General features: G+C 44.0%; 1 protein-coding gene across 2 annotated transcripts in view; it reads right to left on the bottom strand.

Moving 5' to 3' along the window:
• Window positions 1-22,586, bottom strand: part of nfxl1 (nuclear transcription factor, X-box binding-like 1) — a 191,557-nt gene that overhangs the window by 15,202 nt on the left and 153,769 nt on the right. The window contains exons 19-20 of one of the 2 annotated variants that reach the window (XR_005459994.1): window positions 7,470-7,574; window positions 2,385-2,506 (exon numbers count right to left, since the gene is read on the bottom strand). Coding sequence is in view for 1 of the 2 variants with exons in the window: in XM_038791249.1 (XP_038647177.1) it covers window positions 2,385-2,471; window positions 7,470-7,574 (192 nt within the window). In the remaining variant the exon portion in view is untranslated. The remainder of the gene's footprint in view (window positions 1-2,384; window positions 2,507-7,469; window positions 7,575-22,586) is intronic. The other variant, XM_038791249.1, reaches the window with a different exon arrangement.

The raw sequence follows: 22,586 nt of genomic DNA, 5'->3' as shown, positions 1-22,586 counted from the left end.
AAGAGCAATGGCAACAGATGCCCAGGACACCACTACTTCTAAGTTCTCTTCCAAGCCACACACAATCCTGACTTGGAACTATGACATTCCTTCATTGCCCCCTGGTCAAAATCCTGGAAGTCGCTCCCTCACAGGACTGTCAATAGCACATGGACTGCAGCAGTCCAAGAAGGCTGCTCACCACTGCTTTCTCTAGGGCAATTATAGATGGGCATCAAATGCTGGCCTGTCCAGCAACACCCACATTCCGCTAAGTAATTTCAAAAAATGTAGGATTTTTAGGAAGATGGCCCATTTCTGCAGCTAAATGTGATATTTAAACCATTGCGTACATTTTTGTTTAAATTATTTTCAACGTTATTATTACATTAACTGAACATATTTTCCAAAAAACAAAATGAGTAACTTATCTATTATTTAACTACTGCTTGTAATTTTACCCTTGAAAGTTGCAATAGTAAAATGTAAAACGCTGTCTCATTTATATTCTAGCTCATCAGTGACCCTATTTATTGGGTTTTTTTTGTGAAACTTGTTGCAGTCAATAGTAGTTCAAAACTACTATCTGCAAAAATTACATTATTTTTATGAACCACTATTTAATAACAAAATGTGCACGATTTTCTTTTACATTTTATTGCCAAAATTGCTGATATTTCCCCCCAGGTGCAGCATTCTTTAGGCATCTCATTTGTAGAAATTCAAAAAAGGAAATCTAAGTTGTTGCTACTACTCATAATATGTTGATTTGCAAGGCCCTTAAAAGGAGCAAAATAAAACTGGAGGAGATCCATGAAAAATCCAAGCCACCTGGTCAACTTTAATGAGCATATGCTTTACATCTGAAGCTGACTGTTCTGCAAGGTTCCACATGTAATCCAATACAGTTCTTTGGCCTCACCAATTTAAAATGCTGTCTTCATTCTGAAACAGTAGCTATAAAATGCCAAAAAAGATTACAAATTTCACATGCAGCTTTTGACTAATCTTACTGTTGTTTAATTTTGAGAGTAATGAGCTTACAATTTTCCTTACTGTTTTTGCAATCACTATTTCAGGCAAGTTTTAAATCAGGAACCAACTAATGTTCCTATGTACTGCTGGCAATTCAGTTGGGGAATTCACTATCATTAGAAAATTAGATTTCTGTAACTGAGTTTAAAACATAAAAATGGAATTTATTACAATAACAAATTTAATGAATTTGGATTTCTAACAATTGATAGGTGCTTTGCTTACAGCATTTAGGTTTTTCCTAGTGTATGAAAGTTAATTTTTTAAAAATCAAATGTAATGATTGGGCTAATGGATGTATTTTACCTTCTGAATGGTCGCAGTTCCATCACTTTTTTTGCATTCTTTCATGCAATGTGGGTGTCACTGGAATGGGTCAGCATTTGTTGCCCATCCCTAATTGCCCTTGGCTTACAAGGCCATTTCAGTGCGCAGCTAAGAGACTGGAGTCACATTTAGGCCAGGCCAGGTAAGAATTGCAGATTTTCTCCCCTAATGGCTATTAGTGAACCAGATAGTTTTTTATGACAATCAATAATAGCTTCATGGTCACCATGACTGAGACTAGCTTTCAATGTCAGAGTTATTAATTGAATTTGGGATTTGAACACATGTCCCCAGAGATTGAGATTGATTACTAGTAAAGTGAAATTACTGCTACACCATCAATATCATTCCAAAAAGTCACAAATTGAGATAGTGCAAGTCTGACAAACCATTTCTTTAAAAAAGTAGTATGACTTAAATTATTCAGAGTTAGAAAGACATACAAAACAGGATCAAGACAACATTGTAAATGTAGATCAAGAAGATATAACTTTTACAATGCACCATTTAATACTGCTATTTTAAAATAAATTCAAACTATAACATTTCCCCGAATTAACAAAAGATTTGATGGCCTAAATTGTTGGTTAAGTTTCTAAACAGCTAATAAAAAAATATTTCATCAACTTGAGCCTGGACAGATTACAAGTACTTTCAACTATAGAATTTTAAAAGACACAAGATGATCACTGGGCCTTTGCCAGCTTTTTGAAATGATTCTAAATACTTGACTTTGTCTCTATTATCTGCTCTTTTCACATAGCCTATTGCTTTCCTTTCCAAATGTTTCAAAACATTCTTTTAAAAGCCACGTAAATTCTGCCACTATGATTTCTGGTAGAGCAGTGTATAAAATGCAAGCAGTCTGATAAGTCTAATAATGTAGACAAACAAAATTGAAGCTTAACATATGAAATGCAATGTACTCGTTGCAACAATTGTACATGGGTTTCATTGTATGCAAAGTCTATTTTAGAATATGTTCTTTGTATCTACTCTTAAGCAAAGCTGGGAGTATAATGTAACAAGGCAAGAGACGTTACCTCAGATGCTTTTTGCTTCATTTCCTGACAGACTTCACCACATTCCACCAGGACCTGCTCCTCAGTCACCACTGAACACAGTATTTCCTTCACACAACACATAAACGTCTTTGGTATCAATTCTTCAAAAAAATATTGTATAAATTTAAAACCATACATTCTCTAGGTGCAGAAAGGATATAGTTGATCATTTGAGATTAGATAAACTTTTGATTAAAATAACACCCATTTAATGGGCATACTTAATAACATTGCTCACACGAGTTCTAGTGTTTCCATTCAATTTAGAGACTTTCCATACCCCAATGAGGTTCCATTGGAGATTACACTCAGAAATAAGGGATCATCATCAGTCTGGAGTTTCAAATAATAGAAAACAGCTTATCCTAGTTGAACCCAAAGTAGAACATTTCCCTCTGCCTTCTTTCAGTGGTGGTGTGTGTAACACTCTGCAATGCACCGTCTTGACAGAATAATTAGTTAATATTCCATCTGTTGCTTTACATTCCACCCTTTCTCCAAACTACCTGCCTATACCACCCTCTTAGACATTAGAGTAAAAATCTAGTTCTCTGGAGTACATGGTGATTTTTTAAATGTACACACACAGACTGATATACGCAGACACATCTCCTTTAGTTGAATTTGAAATAGTTCTCTGCACACTTGGTACCAACATAAGCAATCATTTGAAGATAAAACAACATGGCTTGCTTTTTTTTTTCCTTTGCCAAGGGAAGCCTGAATATAATTATGTTTATTTTAAATCGTATTTAAGAAGGATTAGCTTTAAAGTTCACTGGATTTTCTGGCTTTGAAGAGCTGCTTGAAATTAATAACTTTGGAATGTTCTTAATTATATTATATTCAGCACTTTAAATTCCTAAAATTAAACTTGTATTTTTCTGTTAGGGATTTAGAGTTATTTTGGGAGTCCATCTTTCTTTGTATCAAATACATATCTGAATTAAGATGTTTCTTTCAAACCGCTCTTGTTGAATTAACCCTAATCTTTAACGTACAATGCCTAACTTTAAATAGATACTGGGGTCTTTCTGACCTTTCTTGTCCAAGGTTTTTCTCTACATTTTAGAACTACATGGCTTTACAATATTCCTTTGGTCCAAAGTACTGACAGAAATAACTCCAAAATCAAAATAACTTGTCCCAATTACACGATCACCACCAACACTGGGAACTTGTGCCAAAATTGAGAGCCATTACATTGACTAGTCAAAGAAAAGCCTAATGCAGTCATACTCAGAATCATATATTTCAACCAATTTCCAGACTCCTCCACCAGCATTTGTGAGAATTTCCTGCCCCAAATGTAGGGTAGACCCACCAGAGGTGGCAGTACAGTGGTATAGTTAGGAGGAATAGCATTCAACATTAAATCTAAAAGCATCAATGATACATGGGAAAGAAAGTCCCCTGCTGATAGTCATCTCCAACCTCCCTCAGATAATAAAACCATCACTTGGAACAAACATCGATGGTAGCAATGGCACATGTACTCTGAGTGGGGATTTCAACATCCATTGGCAAGCGTGGCTTGGTAACACCGCTGCTAATCAAGATGGCAGGGCCCACGAGAAAATACTGCCAGGTTACAGGCTTCCCAAAAAATCAATGAGTAATACAGACAACAGTACTGTGTGGTGAGCAAAGAGAACAGGCTGCTTGGCTTTGCGAGCTACCATGTCAGATGGGGGAGGAAAACAGTCTCTAGTCGAAAAGACGCATCCTGCAGCCATCTAAGGATTCCGGGAGATTTATTGAGGCTTAGCCAGGGGGAAGAATAATCACTGGTACAGACTTTATTGCTGGTACTGGATTGAGGGAACTCTTTGAAAACTGAGGAAAGCATCTGGAGATGGTCACTCAAAGTTAGCACTGGAGGAATTAGGGATATGGGAACCCTTTGGAGGCTAGGAGCAACTGTGGACTGTTTGCTGCAAGGACTGTGATTCCACAATGTGTAATAAGTATAAAAAAGAAATGTTCCTTTCGGTACTTTAAGTATGGGTTACCTACAAAAAGAAAGCAGGGTTTAGTCAGGTTTTAAAAAATTATTTGTTGCAATAAAAGATTTACAACATGAAATCTTGTGCTATTCTTTCATCGATTAACCGGATGTTTGAAGCAAAATTGACCTTTAAGGGGATTGTAACAATGTCTTGCAAACGAAAAGCAGGACAAATCCAATGCATTTAATAACTAGCCCATCTAGCCGGACAGGCGCCGGAATGTGGTGACTAGGGGCTTTTCACAGTAACTTCATTGAAGCCTACTCGTGACAATAAGCGATTTTCATTTTTTCATTCATCAGTTTCCATCAGCAAGAACAATTAGAGAGAGGCAACAAATATTAGCCTCGCCAGCGAAGCTCACATCACATGAAAAACACTTTTTAAAAAGCGACGGAAGGTATTTAAAAGCACCTATTCATCATGACCTGCTCAAGGATATTCAGTTGGATTCCAGAAGGAGCACACAGTTTCTGACTTCATTACAGCCTGGTCCAATCATGGACAAAAGAGTTGATTTCCACCAGTGATATAGCTAAAGGGGGTGCACAGAGCACACCTAACCAGAACCCGAATGAACAGGCTCAACCCAGAGGTGGAGGACAAATGTGAATGGTGCTAGGGAGGCCCAGCCAACTAAACCCACATGTTCTGGGCTTGTCCCAGACTGGTGGGGTTCTGGACAATCTTTTTCGAGACAATGTCCATGGTGGTGGGGGTGAGGGTGGAGCCATGCCTGAGAGTGGCAGTCTTTGGGATATCAAACCAGACGGAATTCTTTGTGGGGAGAGGGGGCAGACACCCTATCCTTTGCCTCCCCAATCGTTCACTGAAGAATCCTGCTCAGCTGGCAATCAGTGGCACCATCACACGCCGCAGGTTGGCTGGCCTACCTGTCGGAATTCCTCCAACTGCAGAAGATAAAATTCAGAGACAGAGGGGGCTTCCACAAGTTGTGGAAGCCATTCACCAACTTGTTCCAATACCTGCTTGTAGCTAGCAATCAGTAGAGCCATGGAGCATAAAGCATAAAGGAAGGGGGGGGGGACACAAAAACCCGGAGAGAAAGAACGGACATGGGAACAACCACAGGGGACGGGGCCCGAGGGCAAGCTGAGAGCCGAGGACTCAGCAACCCATTCTAGGACCAGCGTTCGGTAGGGTAGCTGAGGCAGAAAAACCCGTATGAGGTCCACGGCCACTTGTAACAAGGTAGATAAATTGACAGCAATAATAGAAGTAAACAGGTTTGGTCAAATGGAAACATGATCGCAGGGTGACCAAGGCTGGGAACTGAATATTCAAAGAAAGATAGTCAAACTGAAAAAGGTGAGATAGCACTGTTAATAAAGGATGAGTTCAATATGTTAATGAGACAGAATCTTTGATCAGAAGATCAAGACGTAGAATCAGTTTGGGTGGAGCTAAGAAACAAAAAAGCAAACACAGTTAGGATTTGGTTTTGGCCAGACAGTAGTGATAATGTAGGGCACAATATAAATCAAGAAATGGAGGTGTATATAATAAGGTTAATATAGTGATCATGGAGGATTTCAATCTATATATATTTATTACAGAATGGACTATTTTAGATCAAATATTGTGCAATGAGAAAGGGATCATTAATAATCTAGTTGTCAGGGAGCCTTTAGGGAAGAGTGACCACAATATGGTAGAACTTTACATTTGAAAATTATGTAGTTCAATCCAAAACTTGAATCTTAAATCTGAACAAAAGAAACTGCAAAGGTGTGAGGGGTAAGTTGGTGTGGTAGATTGGGAAGCTATTTTAAAGGTATGACAGTAGACAGGCAATGGCTAGCATGTAAAGAATTAATGCATGGTTTACAACAAATATGCATTCCTTTAAGGCACAAAAACCCAGCAGGAAAAGTGATCTAACCATGGCTAACAAGAGAAGTTAAGGTGTGTATTAGATCGAAGGAAAAGGCCAATAAAGTTACCAAAAAAAAGTAGTAAGTTTTAAACAGACACTTGTCTATCTTCACAGAAGAAGACCAAAAACATCCTTGAAATACTGGATTGAGGATTGGTTTACAGGCGGAAGACAGTAGCAATAAACAGGTCATTCTCAAGTTGGCAGCTGTGACCGTTGGGGTATCACAAGTTTCAGGGCTTGGAGCCCTGCTATTTGCAATCTATATCAATGATTTGGATGCGAGGGGGCCAAATGTGACAGTGCCCACGTTTGCCGATGGGACAAACTTGTTGGGAGTGTGAGTTGTAAAGAGAATGCAACGAGTTGTCAGGACTTAACTGATAGGCGTTGGATTTGCAATCACTAATTTTTGCAATTTTACATTTTATTTCAGCTTTGCTCTTGATGGAATATGTATTAAGCTTGTATTGAATTTTTAGAAGTTACTTTGTAGATCTTGATTTTAAACTGAGCATGATTGTGCTTTGATTAAGTCATGTAATTAAGCAATTATGTAATCAATAGTAATCAGCGGAGATAATATTAACTGTGGACTTGTTCTTTTCCCCTCCAAGGACTCCTTTGGTGCTTTTCATGCTGATTCAAGTAGGCCAGTTCGCAGCTGTTGTTTTGTCTAAACCACTATTTTTTCTCGTCTTGCTCAATTTGTTGAAATAAAAGTGTCCTATTATTTAACACGAGCACGTTCTTACTGCATTTGATGAACCATGAACTACAAGAAGGACAATGGACAAACTTGCACATGGAGTGGTCAACTATGGTGTAGCTGCTACATCAATCAGTGACCCATTAACATGCCCAGATTGTCTTTCGAGATAGGAAGGCCAAGAAGATTTTTATTGGAACACAAGTTAATGATAGAGATGATATATGATTCTATCCACAAAGGTGACGGACGGTTCTAAAATACAACACCGTTGGACAAATATTACTGTATCTCACTAATTCAGGTGATAGCCACATTTTAAGATTATTTTGTGAAGTAATGAAAATGATTGGGTTGTTCTTAAAACTCCTTATGTCTGAACAAAGTACACAAGAAAGAAATGCTAATGTTTAAAAAAAAAATCAATTTGTGTTATATTTAAGAGATACCTTTTTAATTCGTTTGCAGGGGCACTTCATCTTTACTTTCTGGCTGCAGCTTTGTGGACAGTCACCAGGGTGGCAGGTTGCTTTGCATCGATGACCACATGACAACTGGTTAAAATGCACATGAAAAGAAACATTAAATTCTATTTAATAAAGATTGTATAAAACCAAAACTTTTAAAATGAAACTTCATCCTGCTTAAAATTGTTCAGTTATAAGTTAATCAGCAAATAATTTGTCTGGTTCTCAACTGAGTTCAGCCTTGTTTAAGAAATAGATAACTTTTCATATCCTTGCTAGCCATATGGATGCTCTCATTTTTGCCTTCCTTCTTTTTGCAGTATTTCTTGTATTTCTTTTAGCACTTCTTTTGAAATACAAATTGTGCTCTCCCAATATATCAATGAATTAATTCAATAAGTAGCTAAACCATATTAACAAGTTCCTAAATTTAATCTCCAGTCTGTGTTGAATTAAAAGATTTCAGCAGGCATTGTTATGAAGTGTTAAGATAGACCTCAACATCTCTGGCAGCTAACGTCTGGCTCCTAACTGCTCCCATTACTCCTTTCTGGAAATGGACTATGTGAATGCTGTGTGGGGTATTCAATAGCTGTAGTGCCTCTCAAGATTTAAAAGTCTGTTCAACACAGTTTGAGGCTTTACTTGAGCAAAAGACATTTCAGGGAGGCACTACAGGACCACCAGCATGTATGTAACCATGCAAATTTTCAATGGATTCAAGGGGAAAGAGAACAGAAGTAGCGGACTGGGGATAAGGAAGTAAAATTGGCAAGAAAACAAAATCACTGGCAACTCATATGAACTCCCTCTCTCCACCGAGTGTCGACTTACTGCAATACAGTCTCAGAGGCACCAAGCATCTGCCAATACTTTATTCAAATAGTCCTTTTCTCTGTGTGAACTGAAAATGCAAGTGCTAGCAAAGTAATCACAGAATCCCTACAGTGCAGGAGGCCATTCGACCCATCAAGCCTGCACCGATCCTTCAAATGAGCCATCTACCCACATCCACGTCCTCCCTATTCCCGTAACCCCATAACCCAAGCTGAACATCCCTGGACACTAAGAGGCAATTTATCATGGCCAATCCACATAACCTGTACATCTTTGGACTGAGGGAGGTATCAGGAGCACCCGGAGGAAACCCACGCAGACACGGGGAGAACATGCAAACTCCATACTGACAATGACCCAAGTCGGAATTGAACCCGGGTTCCTGGTGCTGTGAAACAGGAGTGCTAACCACTCTGCCACCGGCCCGCCCTTTCACTAAAGGTAAAGAAGCTAAGCCAGATGCTGCCCCACTCAAGGATAACACTTTTAGTCCAGTGGCAACCTCACAATACCAGGAACCCGGGTTTGATTCCAACCTCGGGTGACTGTGAGGAGTTTGCACATTCTCCCAGTGACGGCATGGTTTCTTCCGGGTAATTCCACAGCCCGAAACTATGCAGGTTAGATGGATTGGCTGTGCTAAAATTGCTCCTAAGTATCCAAAGGTTAGGTGGGGTAAGGCTCTTTCGGAAGGTAGATGCAGATTCGATAGGCCGAATGGTCTCCTTCTGCACTGTAGGGATTCTATGGCAATCATCAGACTTCAGTCAGGATCAAGAAGCCTGGATGATATTCACCAGGTCAATCAAAGCTCTCTAATAACTATGCTAGGGCAGCAAAGGTTTGAATACTCTGGTTTATATGGCACTAACACCATTCCAGTACCTACTCATTTAAGACAGTAGAGGAAACCAAAAAATATCCGATAAAGTGCTACTTGCAGAAAAGTCAGCGATCGTTAGGTTGTCAAATATCAGGGGCTAAAAAGCAGGATATTCCAGCTAAAGGTGATTGACCAGCGCTGTAATTTACATTTTAACTTTGCCATAAATAATGTTTTACCAGCCCGAGCTGATTCACTATCCTTTGGGAAAGAACCCACCGTCTGTACCTGATCTTACCTGTTTGTGGTCCAGTCTCATGCAAAAGTGGTCCACCTTTAACTGCACTCTCAAGTGGCCTATCAGGCTACTCAGTTGCATTAAACCACTATTCAGGGGTTCCAGAAAGTCCATCTTCACTTTCTCAAGGGGAATTAATAAATGGCAGCCTTCACAGCAAAGCCAACACTTCAAAAATATATATATACTTTTAGAAGAAAGTTCTTGAAAAAGCCATCACAAATTACACTGATCCGATTTAAATTATTACCCAAATTCCAAAATAAAATCTTGCTATTTAGTTAATTACAGGCAAATAAGAATTAGTGGACTTTTTGTTGGTGTGGATAAAAATAATTACATCAACTTAAACAACGATTATGTGCACTGATTGAACAAATCATTCCTGGATTTAACTAATGTGATTGAACAAATGGATTGGTGGGCGCGCAACTCCATTTGTCATGATTGAAGTTAATATTGCTTTTTTTGACCCTACAGCAACAAAAAAAAGTACTCTCTGGCTAAACTGCCACCAGAAACTACGTGCTGCCTAGTGAGTCTTAAAATGGAAATCAGGATCATTCTTATAACACTGGAGCATCTTGGCATATTAATAGAGGACTTATTGGAGTCCTTGGAAATACAGCACAGCCATTCTGTCAGCAAGAACAGGAGCAAAAATCATATTCTGCCATTTTTAAGGTGCTAATGCCCATTTTGGTCTTTTCAAGCATCTTCATATTTGTGCAACCGTTGAAATGAGTGCGATCAGGTAGTGGTGTTTGTGTTACTATTTATAATGTACTATTATAATCTATATCATGCCGTGACAGTGCAATGATGCCAGCTTTGGATCAATCTTTGCATTGTGGGTTTGCACCGCTTTCTTTGCACTACCTGCAATCTGATTTTTTTTAATGAAGCCTCTTGTACCACTGCACAAAATGATCTACTGACTGAAAAAATAACTTTTCATTTCTGCTTTTCAGCAATTACCGTTGAAAGACCACCATTTATTAACAGTGCAAACAATATAGCTAGTTACACCTGTACACACAACCACATAAATAGTGGCAGTACAATACTGAACAACCAGTATAACTCGATCACCAAAGGTGTCCATAAAGAAGTGGTAAGTAACAAAATAAAGAGGACATGGAGATGGAAACAAGACAATGATGGATTGAGAACAGATCGATGAAACAAGTTAAAAATAAATTAAAGGACTTATTCCCATTGTTCTTGTCAAAAGATGGCTTTACTTTTAAAAGGGTTTTGCTCTACTGTATTCCCAATTACAGTTTAGGGCAAGAAAGTGACAAATGTACATGTGCATATATGTTTTTTCTACTGGACCATAATTATAAATTAATATAACTGAATGGTTGAGTAAATCTGTTTTTGCTCACCTGCATTACCAAATGTTAACTGTTCCAACATTCAAAACCAAAACAAGAGCATCCTGCTGGGTTAACCACGATTCAAAGTATAAATACAGAATAATTGAATTATGACTGCTAGTCTAATATAAGTATGAGGGAGCATTCCATTCCAGTTATATTGGTTTGAAACGTTAACCCTGTTTCTTTCTCTCCAGATGATACCAAATCTGCTGAGTTTTTTTCCAGCACTTTGTTTTAATTTGAGCAAAGGGACACATTTGTACATTCATAGGCTGCTCACACAATGCACTATTATTAGAAGGAGTCTTTTTAATTTTGGCACAAGTATTATTGAACTACTTAGCATGATTTTTATGCAAATACCTGGTTATGCTTAGGTATAGATTTTTTCAAATTATTACTGTGAAATAAACGCTTCAAACATTGCAAATCCTTTTCTTAACATTTATTTTCAGGATGTGGGAAATGCTTAGGTAACAAGCCTAATTGCCCCAGGGTGGTGGCAAACTTCCTCTTTTAAACACGGCAACTCTCACACTGCTGCAAGGAAGAGAAATCCAGAATATTGATCTAGCAATAATGAATTAATAATTAATGAAAATTTAAGATGAGAGGATTCAAAACAGAAGGTATCCATTAATAAAATGAAAATCCCTTTGTACTTTTTTATTCTTCCTTTTAAGGGCTTCATTTTAGTTCTGCGATCCAACGTTTATTATTCCTTTGCAAAGGAGATAAGTAAGTAATTTACTAACAAACTACCTGCCAATGTTACTTGGCCCAAGTGATTCACCCTCCATTTTCAATTCCCTCCTGCAGGGAAGCCTTGGATCATTGCCTGCCTGCCCTGTACTGTGCAGCAAGGAAAAAAAGGGAAGCCACAAAATTAGTGGCACACCACAGAACCATTTCACTAATTTTTAAAATACAAAAGCGTTCACAAAAGATTAGTCAATTATTTTACATAATTTACTGCAAAGCCGTTAATCCTAATCCCCCAGCTAGCTGCATCATGGGAAAATTTGGACATGTGCCATAGCACTCAAACCAAATGGATTCTTGACAAACTAAGCATATAAAGTAAGTCCCCACTCATACATATTATTGTATTTAGTTGATGGTTAATGACATGCTCATCTGAAACATTCCTTAAAAAAAGTGAAGTAATAAAATGCTCGAGGTTAACATGACATATCCGCAACCAGGTGTTTTACATTTTACAAAGTAATTGAGAGAAAACAAATATAATTGAAGTCCTTAGTCACATGTTTTAGTACCCAACCTCAAAGAACCAAAAAGCTTTGAGATAAATATAGTGCTTTCTAATCAAACAACCTTCATGAGCCCGCTATATGTATTATACTTCTTCTCGAGCCAAAGAGTCCAGCATAATGGACATAATTGGGCAGCACGGTAGCATGGTGGTTAGCATAAATGCTTCACAGCTCCAGGGTCCCAGGTTCGATTCCCGGCTGGGTCACTGTCTGTGTGGAGTCTGCACATCCTCCCCATGTGTGTGTGGGTTTCATCCGGGTGCTCCGGTTTCCTCCCACAGTCCAAAGATGTGCGGGTTAGGTGGATTGGCCATGCTAAATTGCCCGTAGTGTCCTAAAAAAAAGTAAGGTTAGGGGGGGGGGGGGGGGGTTGTTGGGTTACGGGGTATAGGGTGGATACATGGGTTTGAGTAGGGTGATCATTACTCGGCACAACATCGAGGGCCGAAGGGCCTGTTCTGTGCTGTACTGTTCTATGTTCTAATGAGCTCCAAATGTCTCTTTTGTATTGTTCCACGTTTTTTTTAAAAACTCGTTCTTGGGATGTGAGCCTTACTGGCATGGCCAGCACTTGTCTAATGCCCCTTGATAAGGTGGCAAACTACCTTTGTGAACATGCAGTCCATGTGGCGCAGGTACTCCCACAGTGCTGTTAGGGAAGGAGCTCCATGATTTTGACCCAGCAGCAATGAAGGAACAACTAAATTATTCAAAGTCAGGATGGTGTACCCATGCACCTGCTGACCTAGTCCTTCGAGGTGGTAAGGGTCGTGGGTTTAGAAGAGACTGTTGAAGGACCCCTGATGAGTTGCTGCAATGCATCATGTAGATGGCACAACTACAGCCACTGTATAATGGTAGTGGAGGGATGTTTACGGTGGTGGTTATGAGTGCCAATCAAAAAGGCAAGATGGTGTTGAACTAGTGTTGTTGAGTTTCAATTATCCAGACAAGAGGAGAGTACTCCATCACACTCTTGACATGTGCCTCATAGATGGTGGACAGTCTATGAGAAATTAGGTGAGTCACTCATTACAGAATAGCCAGAGTTATCACTTCATCCAGTGCTGGCTATCGTCTTGCTCATTTTTGATTGTATGTTGTGGGAGGTTATCTAGCATGTGCATGTCGACCACCGAGTTCTGACTGAATAACTCTACAAATATATTGGATATTACTGGTGCTCGTCTGAGCACGGAGTGTCTCTTCAGTTGATTTGAAAAAGGTTACTTGTCAGCAAGAAATTAAATGTCATTAAAACTTAAATTTCCTGACTTCTCTGTCCACCATTTTATCTTCAAACCACACGCTCTTCTTTGAAATTCATCTTTCACTGTCCAATGGGCAGGCTTCTTTTCTGTGGAGTTTGGACTCTATTGCCAGTTTTGGAACGTTGTCAGTTTCCACTTGATGAGATTGCGTATTTCTGTGGTGCCCTCATCAAACCAAACTTGGTGTCTTTCAGTAGTGTCTCCCAGGATTTCTCGCAGGTTTTGTGCAAAATGGATTTCAATCATTGCTAGCGATCTTGGATGTTACTTGTTGGCGCAGTTTCTGTATAATGCATCTCTGTAGTTTCTGATTGACTTGCTCTTGAAATTCCTTAACTCTGAGGTAATTTGACAAGCTAAAGATGATTAACTTTAACCGTACTGGTCATGGCCGTCATTTCCTTTTGAAGGACTTGTGAAGCACCAACATTTATTCTTTTAAAATAAATTTAGAGTACCAAATTAATTTTTTCCAATTAAGGGGCAATTTAAAGTGGCCAATCCACCTACCCTGCAAATCTTTGGTTTGTGGCGGTGAAACCCCCACAAACACGGGGAGAATGTGCAAACTCCACACGGATAGTGACCCAGAGCCAGGATTGAAGCACCAACATTGAGCAAATGAACTGCTGGTCTGTCCAGCATTCATTGACCATAAACATAACACATGTAATATGGCGTACTTTTTCGATCCCTGGTCTTGATTTAAGTGCCAGTGCACTTGGATGTTGTCATGATGTTGTCAAATGTTTTTTTGATGTAAACGGGTCAAAAAGTTAAGGAGGTGTATACCATTGGGATTGGATCATTGGGATTGGACTTTCCAACTCCATGCATTCCAATAACGTATGGCCAAAGGTCATGGTTATCATTCACCTTAGCAGTGATATCATGAAAAATCTTTGACTGTGATGGTACAGCTACCCGATGTGCATCTTGGTTGCAATAGAAAATTTCTTTCAGTTCATCTTCAGAGTCCAAGGTAGCTGTATAAATACTGATGAGGATTGCAAGATTGATTGGTCTTTCAGCTGATGATTGAATGTCATAAGTATTTAATCCCAAAAGGGAGTTTGCAGAGTTTCTTCATGAGCATGTATGTGATCGCAAAGCCAATTCCATGAATTCTGAATTTTACCCTCGACTTTCCTTTCCAGAAAAAAGTATATGTAGAATATGTAGACTATTGAATCCGTACACCACAGAATCCAAAGTGCCATCTCAGCCTCTGGTTGTTTTTTAAAATTTGTTCAGGGGATGGGTGCTGTTAACTGAGTGGCTTGCTAGGCCATTTCAGAAGGCAGCAGGTAACCATGTTGCTGTTGGTCTGGAGTCAGAGAGGTGAAGGTGACAGATTTGCTTCCCGAAAGGACATTAGTGAACCTGATGGGTTTTTACAACAATTAACAATGGTTTCATGGTCATCATTAGACTTTTAACTCCCATTTTTATTTCAGTGATGGGATTCAAACCCAGTTCGCCAGGGCATTACCCTGGGTCTCTAGATTTCTAATCCAGTGACAATACTACTATGCCACCGCCTCCCCTTTGATATAATATAAGACCCTACACTAAGTCTAGTGGGCATGTATGGACACTGTATCAAGGCTGTGGGAAAACATTAGCACTGCTGTCTTAGAAGAATATTTCGAACCAAATGAGAAGACAAAGACCAAGCGAGTGTCCAAAACACAGATGCCAAGTTTAGATGCCATGATAATCTCACATCAGCTGAGATGGATGGAACACAATGTCAGAATGCACGATTCATGACTGCCAAAACAAGGGCTCTATGCCAGTTCACACGTGGGCAACAGAAATGTTTAAAAGATAATCTCAAAGTCGCCATGAAGATAGGCTCTATTGTCAAAACGTATCACACCAAAATAACAATCCATTATCAACAAGAGCAGCAACCAAGAGACAAGGTGGGAAAGACAGTAAAAAAAATAATCTGCTCAAGCCAACAATCTGCACTACTGTTACCAGCTGAAAACTGATGTCCTCACTGTGAGAGAGTCTGCAGGGTTAGATAGGGCTTATAAATCACCTATGAACACATAGACAACACTGATATCTCACTTCCATCCAGCCATGCGCAAGGAACAATCACCCTCAACATGAAGGAATGCTAATGATGACAGCCAGAGTATTTATTTGGCTGGTCCAATTGAGTTTCTCGTCAATAATGACCGAAGGAGGCTGGGGTTTCAGCAATGGCAATGCCGTTGAATGTCAAATATGGATGACGCTAGCTAGGGGCACGTTGCCACCCACGTTAGCACAGGCCTCAATCTCGCTGATACCTAAGAAAGACAAAGACCCAACGGAATGTGGGTCATACAGACCCATATCTCTGCTGAATGCAGACGCCAAAATACTGGCCAAAATCCTAGCCAAAAGGCTAGAAGACTGTGTACCTGAGGTGGTCACAGAGGACCAGACGGGCTTTGTCAAAGGTAGACAGCTGACCGCGAACATCAGGCGCCTGCTGAACGTGATAATGACCCCCTCCGGGGAGAGAACACAAGAGGTGATCGTCTCCCTGGACGCAGAAAAGGCCTTCGACAGAGTCGAGTGGAAATACCTCATAGAGATACTGGAGCGGTTCGGGCTTGGAACAGGGTTCACCGCTTGGGTAAAGCTCCTGTACAACGCTCCCATGGCGAGTGTACAGACCAACAATACCAACTCCCAATACTTCCAGCTGCACAGGGGCACCAGACAAGGATGCCCACTGTCCCCGCTGCTGTTCGCACTAGCAATTGAACCGCTAGCAATCGCGCTCAGGGCAGCAAAAAATTGGAGGGGGATCCGAAGGGGAGGTAGAGAGCACAGAGTCTCACTCTATGCGGATGATCTGCTCCTCTATATCTCGGACCCACAAAGCAGCATGGACGGAATCATCGCGCTCCTGAAAGAGTTTGGAGCCTTCTCGGGCTACAAACTCAACATGAGCAAAAGTGAGATCTTCCCATTACACCCGCAAGGGGGGGGGGGAGGGGGCAGCACTAAAGGGGCTGCCGTTCAAACAAGCCCGACATAAATTCCGCTACCTGGGGATCCAAATAGCCCATGACTGGAAAGGGATCCACAAATGGAACCTCACCAGCCTGACGGAGGAAGTTAAAAAGGACCTGCAAAGATGGAACACACTCCCGCTCTCCCTCGCGGGGAGAGTTCAGACGATCAAAATGAACGTACTGCCCAGGTTCCTCTTCCTGTTTAGATCCATTCCGATCTACATCCCCAAGGCCTTTTTCAAAGCGCTGGACAAACTCATCATGGCGTTCGTATGGGGGGGGGGTAAAAATGCTAGGATCCCAAAGAAGGTCTTACAAAAAACAAAAACCAGGGGAGGGTTAGCCCTCCCGAATCTACAATTCTACCACTGGGCAGCAACAGCCGAGCGAGTAAGGGGATGGATCCAGGAGCCAGAAGCTGAGTGGGTGCGTGCGGAGGAGGCCTCCTGCATGGGAACCTCCCTCCGGGCCCTCGCCACGGCAGCACTCCCATCCCCACCCAAAAAACACTCCAGCAGCCCAGTGGTGACAGCCACCCTCCAATCCTGGAACCAACTGCGGCAGCAACTTGGCCTGACCAAAATGTCGAACAGGGCTCCCATCTGCAACAACCATAGGTTCAAACCAGCACTGACCGACGCCACCTTCAAAAGGTGGAGGCAGGACGGGGGGGACACTGACAGTCAGGGACCTATACACGGACGACAGGATCGCAACACTGGACGAACTGACAGAGAAATTTCAGCTAGCTGGGGGGAACGAGCTACGGTACCTGCAGCTCAAAAACTTCCTACGAAAGGAGACAAGGACGTACCCACAACCGCCACGACAGACACTACTGGAAGACCTACTGGACGCAAGTATCCTAGAGAAAGGGAACTGTAGTGACATGAATGACCGACTGGTAGATAGGGACGACACCGTACTGGACGCAACAAGGAGGAAATGGGAGGACGACCTGGGAATGGAGATAGGGTGGGGACTCTGGAGCGAAGCACTGCATAGGGTCAACTCCACCTCCACGTGCGCAAGGCTCAGCCTGACGCAACTAAAAGTGGTACATAGAGCCCACTTAACAAGAACCCGTATGAGTAGGTTCTTCCCGGAGGTGGAAGACAGATGTGAACGGTGCCAAAGAGGCCCGGCCAACCACGCCCACATGTTCTGGTCTTGCCCCAGACTCGTGGAGTACTGGACAGCCTTCTTCGAGGTTATGTCCAAAGTGGTGGGAGTGAGGGTGGAGCCATGCCCGATAGTGGCGGTCTTCGGGGTTTCAGAACAGCCAGATCTATTCCTGGGGAGGAGGGCGGACGCCCTTGCCTTTGCCTCCCTGATCGCCCGCCGTAGAATCCTGTTTGGCTGGCGGTCAGCAGCACCGCCCAGAGCTGCGGACTGGCTGTCCGACCTCTCGGAATCTCTCCAAATGGAGAAAATCAAATTTGCCATCCGAGGGTCGGACGACGGCTTCCACAGAACGTGGGAGCCATTCATGCAACTGTTCCGGGACCTATTTGTGGCCAATGTACAAGAGGAAGAATAGTCGGGGGAAGGTAGCGGGAGGGGGGGGGGCTACAGGTTCGTTACGGGGGTTCGATGGCTAGCTAAGGCCCAAAACCAAACTAAATAAACATGTTGAGGGGGGGGGGGGGGGGGGGGGGGGGGCGCAGTTACTACTACGAAGATGCTTACCTGTAAATATGTATGTTAATTTTTGCGTGTTTGTTTTTTTTTTTCTCTCTCTCCTAACAATTTGTAATTTGTTCAATATAAAATATGAAAACTGAATAAAAACATTTATAAAAAAAAAAATATGGATGACTAGATTCTCTCTTGTGGAATGTTACGGACACCTGGTGAGCCCTCAACAATGGCTAAGATAGTGAAGCAGACGTGTAACTTTTTAAAGTTTTAAATGCGCAGAAAGATCGATCGTTCCGGGAGTGATAATCTAAGAAATAGGGCTTGGTTATTTTATAAACAAACTTTCTGAAAACAAAATAAAACAATATTTAAACTCAACCTTCAACTCTACCTCAAACAGATTACATGCACAGTATTAACACTAGTTCCCATCAAACAACATTTTTCATGAAAATACAGTTCTTGTTTCACTTACATGTACAGACAAAGGCAACACTTGCATTTAGGAAGCAATCTTTCTTCTGTTAGGGACATTGTTCAGAACCCTTTTCCAAAGCCTTCTCTATATGGCTTTTTTCATTGCCTCTTCGATGGCTGCTTACATCCTTCTCCCTTTGCCTGTTCCACATCGGTTCTCTCTCTCTCTAAGCTCGGCCCAGCCCTTCAAACAAAGGTCCTCCTCTGGGATATCCAGACTGGAACATATCAACTGCAATTTGGACTGCTTGATTACCCACTCTGTTTACACAAAAGACCAGAGCTATGCCATTCATATGCAAATAGCTTTCCACTGACGGACAGATGGGCCATCAGACTCTGCAATGGGATAGTAGCTTGTCAAACAAGGTTGCCCCGAATGGCAATGGATTGAAGTCGATCATCTGGCTGAACCAGGGCATCCGGTAAATGAGGTTCAGCCTGAATGGGACAAGGCCGGACATGTCCAAAACATATGGGTGTGGTTCGCTGGGCCTCCCGAACACCTCCCACACCTGTCTTCCCCTCCAAAGAACCGGCTCATCCTGGCCCCGTTCATGTGCACCCTATGCAGCACCTTCAGCTGAATTAAGCTGAGCCGTGCGCAAGAAGAGGACGAGTTCACCCTCTCCAGGGCGTCCGACCACGTTCCATCCTCAATCTCTTCCCCTAGCTCTTCCTCCCACTTCGCTTTGAGCTCCTCTACTGAGGCCTCCTCCTCCTGCATCAACTGATAAATTGCCGAGATCTTCCCCTCACCGACCCACGTCCCCGAGAGCACCCTATCCTGCACCCCCCTAGGCGGCAGCAGCGGGAACTCCGCCACCTGCCGCTTAACAAATGCTCTGATCTGCATATACCTGAAAGCGTTCCCAGGGGGGAGGTTCCACTTCCCCTCCAGCTCCTCCAGAGTCGCGAACTTCCCATCAAGGAAGAGGTCCCCAATCTGTCTGATGCCTGCCCTGTGCCAACTCCCAAATCCACCATCCATTCTCCCCGGTGCAAAGCGGTGATTGCCCCGTATCGGGGCCCAGACTGAGGCCTTCACTTCCCCCCCCTATGCCGCCTCCACTGCCCCCAGATTTTGAGGGACGCCACCACTACCGGACTCGTGGAGTACTTTGGAGTGGAAGTGGGGCCGTCACCAAAGCCTCCAGACTCATACCCACACAGGACGCCACCTCCAATCTCTTCCATGCGTCACCCTCCCCCTCCGTCACCCACCTGCGAATCATTGCCACATTCGCTGCCCAGTAATACCCACACAGGTTGGGCAATGCCAAACCTCCTACCTCCTTTCTTCGCTGCAAGAATGCCCTCCTTACTCTCGGGGCCTTCCGCGCCCACACGGACCCGAGAATAGACTTATTCACCCTTTTTAAAAAAGCCTTTGGGATCAATATGGGGAGGCACTGGAAAAGAAACAAAAACCTCGGGAGCACCGTCATCTTAATCGACTGGACCCTGCCCGCCAACGAGAGCGGCAGCGCGTCCCACCTCCTGAACTCTTCCTCCATCTGCTCCACCAGCCTCGAAAAGTTAAGCCTGTGCATGGCCCCCCAGGTCCTAGCTATCTGGACCCCAAGATATCTAAAGCTCCTCTCAGCCCTCTTCAACGGGAGCTCACCTATCTCCCTCTCCTGATCCCCCAGGTGCAGGACAAACAGCTCACTTTTCCCCACATTGAGCTTGTAACCCGAAAAGTCCCCAAACTCCTCAAGTATCTTCAACACCTCTGGCATCCTCTCAGCCGGATCCGCGATGTACATCAGTAGATCATCTGCGTATAATGACAGCCGGTGTTCCTCCCCCACCCCCCGCACAATCCCCCTCCAACTCTTCGAATCCCTCAGCGCCATGGCTAGGGGCTCAATCGCTAACGCAAAGAGCAGGGGAGACAAGGGGCACCCCTGCCTCGTCCCCCTGGAAAGCCGAAAGTCCTCCAACCTCCTCCTGTTCGTCACCACACTCGCCAGCGGGGAGCTGTACAGCAACCTCACCCAGCTGATGAATCCCCCACCAAACCCAAACCTCCTCAACACTTCCCACAGGTAACTCCACTCCACCCTATCAAAAGCTTTGTCCGCATCCATTGATGCTACTATTTCTGCCTCCCCAGCCGCCGGCGCCATCATCATAACATTAAGGAGCCGCTGTACGTTGACATTCAGTTGCCTCCCCTTTACAAATCCCGTTTGGTCCTCATGGATAACCGTCGGGACTACATCTTCCACCCTTCTGGACAGTACCTTAGCCAACAACTTTACATCCACATTAAGGAGCGAAATCGGCCTGTAAGACCCACACTGAAGGGGGTCTTTGTCCCGCTTCAGGATCAAATAAATAATTGCCCTGGACATCGTCGGGGGTAGAGCCCCCCCCTCCCTTGCCTCATTCAGGGTCCTCACAAGCAGCGGGCCCAGCAGATCCGAAAACTTCTTGTAAAATTCCACCGGGAACCCGTCAGGTCCCGGCGCTTTCCCTGTCTGCATGCTCCCCAGCGCCTCCATCAGTTCCTCCAGCTCGATTGCGGCCCCCAGATCCTCCACCCGCTCATCCTCTACTCTTGGGAACTCCAGCCTATCCAAAAAGCGGTCCATCCCTCCTGCCTCCCTAGGGGGCACCGCTCGATACAGCCCCTCATAAAAGGATCTGAACACCCCATTGATGTCCTTGCCACCCCGCACCAAGTTCCCTCCTGCATCCGTGACTCCCCCTATCTCTCTCGCTGCCTCCCGTTTCCGGAGCTGGTGGGCCAGCATCCGACTTGCCTTCTCCCCATACTCATATACCGCCCCCTGCGCCCTCCTCCACTGCGCCTCTGCCTTCCGGGTGGTTAAAATGTCAAATTCCGCTTGGAGACTGCGCCGCTTCCTCAAAAGCCCCTCCTCCGGGGCATCCGCATATCTCCTATCCACCCTTACCATTTCCTCCACCAGCCTCTCCCTCTCCGCCCTCTCCCTGTACGCCCGAATGGATATCAGCTCCCCTCTGACTACTGCCTTCAGCGCTTCCCAAACAACCCCAACTTGCACCTCCCCGTTGTCGTTGGCTTCCAGATACCCCTCTATGCCCCTACGGACCCGCCCACACACTTCCTCCTCTGCCAAAAGCCCATCATCTCACCTCCATAGTGGGCCTTCCCCAGCTCCAGATCCACCAAATGTGGAGCATGGTCAGATATGGCTATCGCCGAATACTCCGCCCCCACCACTCTCGGGATTAGCGCCCTACTGAGAACAAAAAAGTCAATCCGGGAGTAAGCCTTGTGAACATGGTAGAAAAAGGAGAACTCCCTACTCCCCGGCTTCAAGAACCTCCAAAGGTCCACCCCTCCCATCTGATCCATGAACCCCCTCAGCACAGAGGCCGCCGCCGGCCTCTTGCCCGTCCTAGACTTCAAGCGGTCCAGAGCCGGATTCGGCACCGTATTAAAGTCCCCACCCAGGATCAAACCCCCCGTCTCCAGGTCCGGGATCAGGCCCAGCATTCGACGCATGACGCCCGCATCGTCCCAGTTGGGGGCGTACACATTGACCAGGACCACCTGCTCCCCCTGAAGTCTACCACTCACCATTACATATCTACCTGCACTGTCCGCCAGCAAATTGGACGCAACGTACGACAAGCTCTTACCGACCAAGATTGCCACCCCTCGATTCTTCGCATCGAGCCCCGAGTGAAACACCTGTCCCACCCAGCCTTTTCTTAGCCTCACCTGATCTGTAACCTTGAGGTGCGTCTCCTGGAGCATAGCCACATCCGCTTCCAGCCCCCTCAAGTGTGCCAAGACCCGGGACCACTTCATTGGACCATTCAGCCCCCTCGCGTTCCATGTGACCAGCCGAATCTAGGGGGTCCTCCCCCTCCCTCCGTGCCGATCAGCCATAGCTCTCCCTCAACCCACCATGTGCCCAGGGAACCCCCCAAGCCAGTTCCCCACGGTGGCAGACCCCCCTCCCAACCCCCCCTTCACCAGCCGTTTCCTTACAGCCCCTACAGCAGCAACCCAGTACCCCCCCCTTCTTCCGAGCCCCCGAGGCCCCCTCCCCCCAAAGCTAGGGCAGCCC

Source organism: Scyliorhinus canicula, chromosome 3, assembly GCF_902713615.1.
Source record: "Scyliorhinus canicula chromosome 3, sScyCan1.1, whole genome shotgun sequence".
Classification (NCBI taxonomy): domain Eukaryota; kingdom Metazoa; phylum Chordata; class Chondrichthyes; order Carcharhiniformes; family Scyliorhinidae; genus Scyliorhinus; species Scyliorhinus canicula.
This window is presented reverse-complemented; position numbering and strand designations above follow the sequence as displayed.